Here is a 12,220-nt window from a genome sequence, read left to right as displayed (position 1 = left end):
TAAAACCACGCAACACACCCTTAGATTGGGGATCTTGGACCTAGCCAAGCATCAGAAACTCTTGTGAAAACTACAGAAATCTCAAACTCATAACAGATCAACTGCATCAGAATCTCTCTGGGGCTGAGCCTGAGGATCTGCATTTTTTTAAAGTCCCATAGGTGATTCTGATATGTGACCAGAGCTGAGAACCTCTGCACTGCATGACTAATTGTCAAATGACTAACCCAGACCATGGGCACTGTAAGAAGAGAGAAATGGATGTGGGCTGGGGTGCCGTGAAGGAGGGGAAATCTAAGCAGGGCTATGAAGGAGAGAAAATGTGCATCGGCAGCAAGAGGAAGGTATGCATTTCAGGCCAAGGAGATAGGAAAGGTAAGACATGTTCAAGGGATTGAATCGTTCTGAGCGGAAGTGTGATCTATAGGAACTGGGATATAAGAATGAGAATCCAGTGGCCAACGTAGAGGATGAACAAGAAGGGCAGGAGACAGGAGGCTAGGGGTAGGGTGCCTGAGCCCCGCCATGCACTCCAAGAGTGCTTCTGTCCATGACCTTACCTTGGGGCTCTTAATCTCAGGCCACCTTAAGTGGACTCTATGTTCTGTGATCTTTCTCTGAATCCCAACCCTATGAGCTTGTCCCTCTTTCATGGCCTTATCTTTCTCTACTCTACCTTCCTATCACTCTCTGGGACTTCTGAGTCCCTTGAGGGGCCTTTCTTATTTCTCTATCCCCTAGATTGGTGATTCTCAATCAGGGGCAATTTTGCCCCCAGGGAACATTTGGCAATGTCTGGAGGTATTTTTGTTATCACTGCCGGGGTACTACCGGCATCTAGTAGGATGCTGCTAAATATCCTACATGCGAAGTTATAACAAAGAACTACCCATCTTCAAATGTCAGTATTGCTAAGGACGAGGAACTCTGCCTTAGACAAACTGATAAGCATACCTAATTGCTTTATTAGTAAACTAAATGTATGAAGTTACTATTTAACACTAGTAATTCAATAGTGATTTAATATTTAATAAATCTTTGATGAATGGCTGTCTGAAAAACCAAATGAATGAAAAAAGGGTTTGTGTTTTTCAGTCATATTTGACTCCCAGATTTTTTTATTTCATAGATAATAAAGTTATAAAAACAAAAACTGGGCAGACCAACATAGAATGTTCTTATTGCCACATACAGATGTTAAAAATAAAACTGTCAACTACTATAACAGTTACTTTCTAAAATAAAAGACATTTTAACTACCAAAATGTAATCATATTAATAATAATAAAATAGGAAGGATATTACCAAGAAAGGTCAGTACAGCAGCCAACAGTTGCTGTAGGCTGGTGAACAGTTCACTGTGAAGCCTGGACCACCACCACCCACCAATTTGAGAACATCCAAGTGAGAACACAAGCTCCTGGAGGGCAGGGCTCCTGTCTCACAGGTAGCTCTCTGGCTCTTAATGCTGGGAAGCCTGGGAAAGGCTGCTGAGACCACCCCACCTGTGCTGCCCACCCATACCTTATATTCCAGGGAGAGCAAAGTCTCCATCTTGGAGGCCCAGCTCCACTTGTGGACTACACAGCCCTTGTAGTCGTAGGTGGTCCCACCTTCCGCATCCAAGACCAAGACAAATGGGCAGCTAGGAGAGAGACAGAGGTGAGGAGCTGCCACCAGGCCCCTGAAGGCAGCCTGCCTCACCTCAGGCCACAGGCAGGCAGGGCCCTGAGACTCAGTCCCAGGCTGGAGGAATCATTAAGTCCTGCAGGCAGCCTCATTGCCCCCATCTAATCTAGTCTGAGGCCCCTTCACCTGGTGACACTACTGGGGAGTCTGTCAGGAAGTGCAGGTCTGAGGGAGATGACAGAGGCTCAGGCCAAACCCAACAGGGGAAGAAATGGATCGTGTCCCCTGGTGTCCAGCAGCCTGAGCATATGAGATATCAGGCACAAAAAATGGAAACTAGAACATCTGTAGCATGCGAGTAAGTCATTCCTTCTGAGAACAGTTCCTTTTGAAAGCCCAGACAAAATCAACTTTTTGTTGACAACAACATGTGCTTCTCTTAAAAGACCTCACAGAAGTGGTGCCCATGGTCTCTCCTTCACTCTCTCCTGGTATAAAACACTTTTCTCCACCAAAGAATTCTTCCACGAGTCCAGCCAACAATCAAGATCTTAGTGCTCTGGGAGCAGAACTTGGGGAGTTGCCCCTCTTATTGCCCCTCCCATTGGCTATGACACGGATCCAGGAAGTGAGGGCCAGGCCTCAAAATACCTACATCCTTGCAGGCCTGGCCTCAGCCCTGCCTCACTGCCTTCCTAGACCTCGGGATCCTGCTGGCCTCTCCTTTTCCCAGGGACTGTCACCTCAGTGGCCCCCTTTGTCACCCTCAGAGATACTTCCACAGGGCTAAGATGCCCCCCAACTCACTCACCAGTCCTTCTTTTTTTTTTTTTTTTAAAGATTTTATTTATTTTATTTTTCCCCCCAAAGCCCCAGTGGATAGTTGCGTGTCGTAGCTGCACATCCTTCTAGTTGCTGTATGCGGGACTCGGCCTCAGGATGAACGGAGAAGTGGTGCCTCGATGCGCACCCGGGATCCGAACCCGGGCCACCAGCATCGCAGCGCACGCACTTAACCACCAAGCCACAGGGCCGGCCCTCACCAGTCCTTCAAGTTGTAGTTAACCCAGCCCTGGCCTTCATCGTCAAACAGAGCCAGGACGGAGAAGTTGGGTGTGTCATCAAGCAGGTAGGTGATGGTTCTCCCTTTGCAACATGTGGGGATCTGACACATGGCCATCTTTCCGGAGGGATAGCTGGCAGAAATGGTCAGGGAGAACTAACAGAAAATTCTCCAGGTTCTGCTCTCTGGTGCCCCATGGAAAGCAAGTCTATGTGTCCAAGCGTTAGTTATTTGGTGCATCATTCATGGTCTTCAAAGACCCTCCCTGCACTGTGTGTAAGTAACAATCAAATGACTATGGAACTCGACCATGCCCTGGGTGCTTTCCTGTATCTTCTTTCTGTTCCTCACAACAATCCTGTAGTATTAGTATTACCTCCATCTCACAGATGAGTAGGGTTTCCCTGCATCTGAGGTTTCCTGGGATGTGGGACTTTCAATGCCAAAACACAGGCAAGTCTCAGGCAAACCAGGATGAGCTGGTGACCCTACAGATGAGAAATCCAAGGTGCAGAGAAATGATCTTCCTCACGTTACACCACAGGGAAGTGGCAGATCCAGGATCTGAACTCTGAGGGCAGTGATATTTCTAATTCTGTCAGGCTGCCTCCCCTTTTGACTAATCTAGGAAAGCAGGCAATGTATCCCTGCTCATTTCCTCCTAAGGAGGCCCCAAAAAGCCTTGCTCTTGACTAAGAGGAACAGGGTATGGGCAGCTACCATCCTGTGTGCAGAAGTTTCAGAAGTACCCCAGACAGAAGAATTTCAGTGGTGGCACTGGGGCACACACTCTTAATCGTTTCCCACCAACTGATTAAAAAGAAATTAACAGATAGAATTTATAAAAGGTAACTAGACAGAAATTCTGGAACTGAAGAGTACAATAAATGAAATGAAAAATTCACTAGATGGGTTTAGCAGATTAGAGCAATAGAAGAAAGAATCAGTGAGCTTGAAGATAGATCAATTGAAATTATTCAGTCTGAGGAACAGAAAGAAAAAAGAATGAAGAGAAATGAACAGAGCCTAAGAGACCTGTAGGAGACCATCAAGCAAACCAACATATGTATAACAAGAGTCTCAGAAGGAGAGAACAGAGAGAAGGGAGCAGAAACAATATTTGAAGAAATAATGGCTGAGAACTCCCCAAATTTTAGGAAAGACATAAATCTACACATACAAGAAGCTCAACAAACTCCAAGTAGGATAAATTCAAAGAGAGCCACACTGAAACACATTACTATCAAATTGTCAAAAGACAAAGACAAAGGGAGAATCTTGAAAGCAGGAAGAGAAAAGAGATTCATCATGTACAAAGGATCCTTAATAAGATTAATGGCCAATTTCTCCTCAGAAACTATGAAGACCAGAGGGAGCTGAAAGAAAAAAGCTGTTAACCAAGAATTCTATATTGAGCCAAACCATCCTTCAAAAATGGAGAAATTAAGACTTTCCACATAAACAACAGATGAGGAAGTTCACCACTAGTAGACCTGCCCTACAAGAAATGGTAAAGGAAGTCCTACACACTGAAAGGACACTAGACAGCAATTCAAAACCATACAAAGAAAAAAAGAACACCAGTAAAGGTAAATATATAAATAAGTATAAAAGCCACTATTATTGCATTCTTGGTTTATAATTCCTCTTTTCTTCCTATATGATTTGAAAGAACAAATGCATGAAATGATAATTGTAAATCTACATTAATGGCACACGATGTATATATAAAAATGTAATTGCTGATAATAGCACAAAGGAGGAGGAATACAGCCATATAGGAGCAGAGTTTTGTATACTATTGAGGCTAAATTGGTATTAATTCAAACTAGTTTGTTGTCAATTGTAATAATCTAGTGTATTAGTTCCTTGGGGCTGCCATAACTAAGCACCACAAACTGGGTGACTTGAGCAACAAAAATTTATTCTTTCATGGTTCTGGAGGCAACAAGTCTGAAATCAAGGTGTCGACAGGGCCATGCTCTTGGAGGCTCTAGGGAAGAATCCTTCCTTCCCTCTTCCTAGTTTCTGGTGGTTGCCAAAAACATTTGCTTTGGCATGCCTTGGTTTACAGATGCATCATTATAACCTCCGCCTCTGTCATCACATAGCCTTCTTCCCTCTACGTGTGTATCAGTTTTCTTTTCTTATAAGAACATTAGTCATTGGATTAGGGCCCACCCTAATGCAATTTGACCACATGTTAACTTAATAATTATATCTGCAAAGACACTACTTCCAAATATGGTCACATTCTGAGGTTCCAGGTGAACATACATGTTTGGGAGACACTATTCAACCCATTATACAGGGTAATCACTAAGAAAAAAACTAAAAAATATAGAAAAAGGGGAATGAGGAAATCAAAATGGCATGCTACAAAAACATCAAACACAAAAGAAGGCAGTAATGGACAAACTGAGGAACAACAAAGATATAAGATATACAGAATAGAAATAGCAAAATGGCAGAATTAAGTCCTTCCATATCAGCAATCACTTTAAATATAAATGGATTAAATTCTCCAATCAAAGGGCAGAGATAGACAGAATGGATTTGAAAAACAAGAGAGTGAGGGCCGGCCCAGTGGCGCAAGCGGTTAAGTGTGCGCACTCCACTGCGGCGGCCCGGGGTTCACTGGTTCAGATCCTGGGCGTGCACCCAACGCACCGCTTGTCAAGCCATGCTGTGGCGGTGTCCCACATAAAGTAGAGGAAGATGTGCACGGATGTTAGCCCAGGGCCAGTCTTTCTCAGCAAAAAGAGGAAGATTGGCAGATGTCAGCTCAGGGCTGATCTTCCTCACAAAAAAGAAAAATAAATAAAACAACAGAGTGACGTCAGCAAGATGGCAGAGTGAGCTGGAACTCAGGGCAGAGTTCCCCCTTCAAACTACAAATAAATGGACATTCATTGATCGATGGAGAATACCCACACACCACAACAGGATGCCTGAGAGACCCACGCAGCTATACATCTGATGGTGGATGGACAACCCCCGGGGAGATGGTGGAGATAGGTGAGCACTCTCTGCCCCCTGGGCAGCCCTGTGCAGGCATGTGACTGCTCTCCTGGCTGGCACACCCATAGCACCGCTGCACCCTCTAGGGCAGGAGTGTGCCTCGGCACCACTGTGGGAACAGGTGATGGCAGCCCTGAGCCCCTGTATGATCACTTTCCTGTCTGGCCAGAGAACTCACAGTGCCACCACAGTCCCCGGGGAGTGGCCCAGGCTTGGACCCAGTGGGAAGGCCCCACCCACCAAGCAAAATGGCTGCTGTAACCTAGGACAAGACAGCAGTGGATCTGTGTGCCCGAGCAAACAAGTTCCCTGGTGCGAACACCCACAGTACCGCTACAACTCTGAAGGGGGGAACACATCTCAGTGGGACTGTAGGAGAAGGCAGCCGCAGCCCTGAGCCCCTGCGTGATTGCTTTCCCATTCAGTGGGATAGCCCACAAGGCCGCTGCAGTCAAAAGGAGTGACCCAGGCTCAGACAGGCACAGCTGACAGAATGCGGCAGGCTCAGAATACACAGTGCCTGTCCTCCCCCAGTGGTGGCAGGTGGAATCTGGGACCAGATACTATCACTAGGCGAAGGCACAAATCCACCCTATCAAATAGCATGAAAAGGTATATTAATATTCCAGACCAGAAGGGAAAAGACAAACCCAGAAATCAATCCTGAAGGCACAGAAATTTACAAACTAAATGACAGAGAATTCAAAATCGCTATCATAAAAAAACTCAACAAGTAACAAGACAACTCAGAAAGACAGTTCAATGAAATGAGAAATAAAATTAACGAACAGAAGAAATTCTTCACAAAAGAGATTGAAACTATAAAGAAAAACCAATCAGAAATGTTGGAGACAAAAAACATAATAAGCAAGATGAAGAAAAATCTAGAGTTCTTAAATAACAGAGCTGACGCTACGGAGAACAGAATTAGCAATTTAGAAGATAGAAATATAGAAATACTTCAGATAGAGGAGGAGAGACAGCTAAGATTAAAAAGAAATGACGAAATTCTCCAACAAATATGGGACTCAATTAGGAAATACAACATAAGGATTATACGTATTGCAGAGGGAGACGAGAAAGAGAAAGGAGCAGAGAGCTTGTTCAAAGAAATAATAGCTGAGAACTTACTAAACCTGGGGAAGGAGGTGGAACTATAAGTAAAAGAAGCTAACAGATGTAAAAAGACCTTCTCCAAGGCATATACTAGGAAAACTCTCAAAAATCAATGACAAAGAAAAAATATTAAGGGCAGCAAGGAAGAAGAAAATAACCTACAAAGGAACCGCCATCCAGTTTTCAGCAGATTTCTCAGCAGAAAGCTTACAGGATAGGAAACAGCGGAATGACATATTCGAAATTCTCAAAGACAAAAACCTTCAGCCAAGAATACTCTATCTAGCAAAAATATCCTGCAGATATGATGGAGAAATAAACACTTTCCCAGATAAACAAAAGTTGAGGGAGTTCATTGCCACAAGACCCCCCTACAAAAAATGATCAAGAAGGCCCTGATATCTGAAAAAACAAAACAAAACAAAACAGGCAAGGGTTTATGAAGCCTTGAGCAAGGAGATAAATAGGCAGACAAAATCAGAAAATTCCAACTCTCTATCGGAACAGATTAGCAAACACTTAATTATAACTTGACACATAAAAAGAAGGAAAACACCAAAAAGAAATATAATCACTTTATTTTAACCACAAACTCACAACACAAAATGGAATAAGTTGTGACAACAACAACTTAGATGTGGAAGACGGAAGGGAGGGAACTGCTTAGACAAAGGGAGTAAGAAACTATTAGAAAATGCACTATCTCATCTACGACATCTTTTATACAAACCTCACAGTAACCACTAAACAAAAAAATCAGAACAGAGACAAAAATTATAAATACTGAGAAAACCATCATAGAGAGCCACCAAACTGAATTGGTAGTCTGAAATACACAAGACGAGAAACAAGGGAAACACAGAACAACAGTAAAATGAATGATAAAACAGCAGCATTAAGCCCTCATTTATCAATAATCATTCTAAATGTAAATAGATTGAATTCTCCAATCAAAAGACACAGAGTGGCTGGAAGGATTACAAAACAAGACCCAACAATATGCTGCCTCCATGAAACATATCTCAGCTCTAAAGACAAACACATGCTTAGAGTGAAGGGATGGAAAATGATACTACAAGCTAATGGCAAACAAAAGAAAGCAGGTGCTGCCATACTTACATCACACAAAGTGGACCTGAAGATAAGAAAGACAATGAGAGAGAAAGAGGAGCAGTATATAAAGATAAAAGGGACACTCCTCCACGAGGACATAACACTTGTAAATACACATGCACCTAACACAGGAGTACCAAAGTTCATAAGGCAACTATTAATGTTTCCTTTTAGGTCGATTAACAGCAACACAATAATAGTAAGGGACCTTAACAGCCCCCTTTCATCAATGGATAGATCAACCAGACAGAAAGTGAACAAGGAAATAATGGAACTAAATGAAAAAATAGACCAGATGGATTTAATAGATATATATAGAACCCTCCATCCAAAATCAGCAGAATACACATTCTTCTCAAGTGCACAGGCAACATTCTCAAAGATAGACCATATGTTGGGAAACGGGGCAAGCCTCAACAAATTTAAGAAGATTGAAATCATATCAAGCATCTTTTCTGACCACAATGCTATGAAACAAGAAGTCAACTACAAGAAAAAAGCTGGGAAACTGACAAACATGTGGAGACTAAATAACATGCCATTGAACAACCAATGTTTCATTGACGAAATTAAAAGAGAAATAAAAAAAAAATCTGGAGACAAACAAAAATGAAAATACACCATACCAATTCAAATGGGATGTACCAAAAGAGGTCCTAAGAGGGAAATTCATAGCAATACAGGCCCACCTTAACAAACAAGAAAAATCTCAAATAAGCAATCTTAAACTATACCTAACAGAACTAGAAAAAGAAGAACAAACAAAGTCCAAAGTCAGCAGAAAGAAGGAAATAATAAAAATTAGAGCAGAAAAAAATAAAATACAAACAAAAAAAAAACAAGTAAGAAGGATCAATGAAATTAAGAGCTGGTTCTTTGAGAAGATAAACAAAATTGATACACCCTTAGCGAGACTCACTAAGACAAAAAGAGAGAAGGCTCAAATAAAATTAGAAATGAAAGAGGAGAAATTACATGGGACACCATAGAAATACCAAGGATTATAAGACAACGCTATGAAAAACTATATGCCAACAAATTGGATAACCTAGAACATGGATAAATTCTTAGACTCATACAACCTCCCAAACTGACTCAAGAAGAAATAAAGAATCTGAATAGACCAAGCACAGGTAAGGGGGCTGAAATAGTAATAAAAAATCTCCAAAAAAATACAAGTCCAGGACCAGATGGCTTCTCCGGAGAATTCTACCAAACATTCAAAGAAGATTTAGTACCTATTTCTTCTCAAACTATTCCAAAAAACTGAAGAAGATGGAACACTTCCTAACAGATTTTATGATTTTCCAACATCACCCTGATCCCAAAGCCATACAAGGACAACACAAACAATGAAAATTACAGGCCAACATCGCTGATCAACATAGATGCAAAAACCCTCAACAAAATATTGGCAAACCAAACACGGCAATACATCAAAAGGATCATACACCATGATCAAGTGGGATTTATAGCATGGATGCAGGGATGGTTCAACTCCAAAAATCAATCAATGTGATATACCACATTAACAAAATGAGGAATAAAAATCACACAATCACCTCAGTAGATGCACAGAAAGCATCTGACGAGGTCCAACATCCATTTATGATAAAAAAAAAAAACCTCTCAATAAAAAGGGTGTAGAAGGAAAGTAGCTCAACATAATAAAGGCCATATATGACAAACCCACGGCCAATGTCATACCTAACGGGGAAAAACGTTGGAATGAGGAAAGCCATCCCTCTGAGAACAGGAACAAGACAAGGGTGTGCAATCTCCCCACTCTTATTCAACATAGTACTGGAGGTTTTGGCCAGAGCAATTACAAGAGAAAAGAAATAAAAGGTATCCAAATGGGCAAGAAGGGAGTGAAACTCTCACTCTTTGCAGACGACATGATTTTTATATATATTTTATATATAGAAAACCCCAAAGAATGCATCAGAAAATGATTAGAAACAATCAACAACTACACCAAAGTTGCAGGGTACAAAATCAACTCACAAAAATCAGTTGAATTTCTATACTCTAATAACGAACTAGTAGAAAGAGAACTCAAGAATACAATCCCATTTACAACAGCAACAAAAAGAATAAACTATCTCAGAGTAAATTTAACCAAGGAGGTGAAAAACCTATACAATGAAAACTATAAGACATTATTCAAAGAAATAGATGATGACACAAAAAAACGGAAAGATATTCCATGCACACGGATTGAAAGGATAAACATAATTAAATGTCCATACTGCCTAAATCAATCTACAAATTCAATGCAATCCCAATCAGAATCCCAATGACATTCTTCACGGAAACAGAACAAAGAATCCTAAAATTTATATGGAACAACAAAAGACCCCGTATAGCCAAGGCAACTCTGAGAAAAAAGAACAACACTGGAGGTGTCACACTCCTTGAATTCAAAACATACTACAAAGCTGCAGTAATCAAAAGAACATGGTACTGACACAAAAACATACACAGAGATCAATGGAACAGAATTGAGAGCCCAGAAATAAAACCACATATCTATGGACAGTTAATCTTCAACAAAGGAGCGGAGAACATAATGGAGAAAGGAAAGTCTCTTCAACAAATGGTGTTGGGAAAACTGGACAGCCACATGCAAAAGAATGAAAGTAGACCAAGATATTTCGGCATACACAAAAATTAACTCAAAATGGATGAAAGACCTGAAGGTAAGATGTGAAACCATAAAACTCCTAGAAGAAAATATAGGCAGTACACTCTTTGACATCAGTCTTAGAAGGATCTTTTCGAACACCATATCTACTCGGGAAAGGAAAAAAAAAGAAACGATAAACAAATGGGATTTCATCAGACTAAAGAGCTTCTGCAAGGCAAAGGAAACCAGACAAAATGAAAAGACAATACACCAACTGGGAGAAAATATTCGCAAATCATATATCTGACAAGGGATTAATCTCAAAAATATATAAAGAACTCATACAACACAACAACAAAACAACATACAACATGATCAAAAAATGGTCAGAGAATATGAACAGACATTTTTCCAAAGAAGATATATAGACGGCCAACAGGCACATGGAAAGATGTTCAACATCACTAATCATCAGGGAAATGCAAATCAAAACTACAATGAGATATCACCTTACACCGGTCAGACGGTCTATAATTACCAACACAGAAATCAACAAATGTTGGGGAGGATGTGGAGAAAAGGTAACCCTCATACACTGCTGGTGGGAATGCAAACTGGTGCAGCCACTATGGAAAACAGTATGGAGAGTCCTCAAAAATTTATTTTTTTTTAAATTTTATGTTTATTGCAGTAACTTTGGTTTATAACATTGTATAGATTTCAGGTGTACATCATTATACTTCTATTTCTGCATAGATTACATCATGTTCACCACCCAAATACTAATTACAACCCATCTACACACACATGTGCTGAATTATGCCTTTCGCCCTCCTCCCTCCCCCCTTCCCCTCTGGTAACCACCAATCCAATCTCTGTCTCTATGTGTTTGTTTATTGTTGTTATTATCTACTACTTAATGAAGTAAATCATATGGTATTTGACCTTCTCCCTCTGACTTATTTCACTTTGCATTATACCCTCAATGTCCATCCATGTTGTCACAAATGGCTGGATTTCATCGTTTCTTATGGCTGAGTAGTATTCCATCATGTATATATACCACATCTTCTTTATCCATTCGTCCCTTGATGGGCACTTAGGTTGCTTCCAAGTCTTGGCTATTGTGAATAACGCTGCAGTGAACACAGGGGTGGCATGTATCTTGACACATTGGTGTTTTCAAGTTCTTTGGATCAATACCCAGCAGTGGAATAGCTGCATCATATGGTAGTTCTATCCTTGATTTTTTGAGGAATCTCCATACTGTTTTCCATAGTGGCTGCAACCACTTTGCACTCCCACCAGCAGTGTATGAGAGTTCCCTTCTCTCCACATCCTCTCCAACACATGTTGTTTCCTGTCTTGTTAATTATAGCCATTCTGATGGGCATGAGGTGATATCTCATTGTAGTTTTGATTTGCATTTCCCTGATAGTTAATGATTTTGAACATCTTTTCATGTGTCTGTTGGCCATCTGTGTATCTTCTTTGGAGAAATGTCGGTTCAGGTCTTTTGCCCATTTTTTAATTGGGTTGTTAGTTTTTTTGTTGTTGAGATGCCATCAGTTCTTTATATATTTTGGAGATTAAGCCCTTATCAGATGTATGGTTTGCAAATATCTTGTTCTAATTGTTAGGTTGTCTTT

The 12,220-nt window shown here is 40.9% G+C and overlaps 1 protein-coding gene across 1 annotated transcript in view; it reads right to left on the bottom strand.

The window, feature by feature from the left end:
• LOC147917145 (uncharacterized protein C3orf20-like) overlaps nucleotides 1-12,220 on the bottom strand; it is a 38,265-nt gene that overhangs the window by 13,198 nt on the left and 12,847 nt on the right. Inside the window, exons 4-5 of the mRNA XM_087431692.1 lie at nucleotides 2,673-2,825; nucleotides 1,525-1,645 (exon numbers count right to left, since the gene is read on the bottom strand). Coding sequence (XP_087287818.1) covers nucleotides 1,525-1,645; nucleotides 2,673-2,825 — 274 coding nt within the window. The remainder of the gene's footprint in view (nucleotides 1-1,524; nucleotides 1,646-2,672; nucleotides 2,826-12,220) is intronic.

This window comes from Ceratotherium simum, chromosome 5 (genome assembly GCF_057802395.1).
Source record: "Ceratotherium simum simum isolate JZ-2026a chromosome 5, ASM5780239v1, whole genome shotgun sequence".
Lineage (NCBI taxonomy): Eukaryota > Metazoa > Chordata > Mammalia > Perissodactyla > Rhinocerotidae > Ceratotherium > Ceratotherium simum.
Note: the sequence above shows the minus strand (reverse complement) of the source record. Positions and strands in the feature narration are given on the sequence as shown.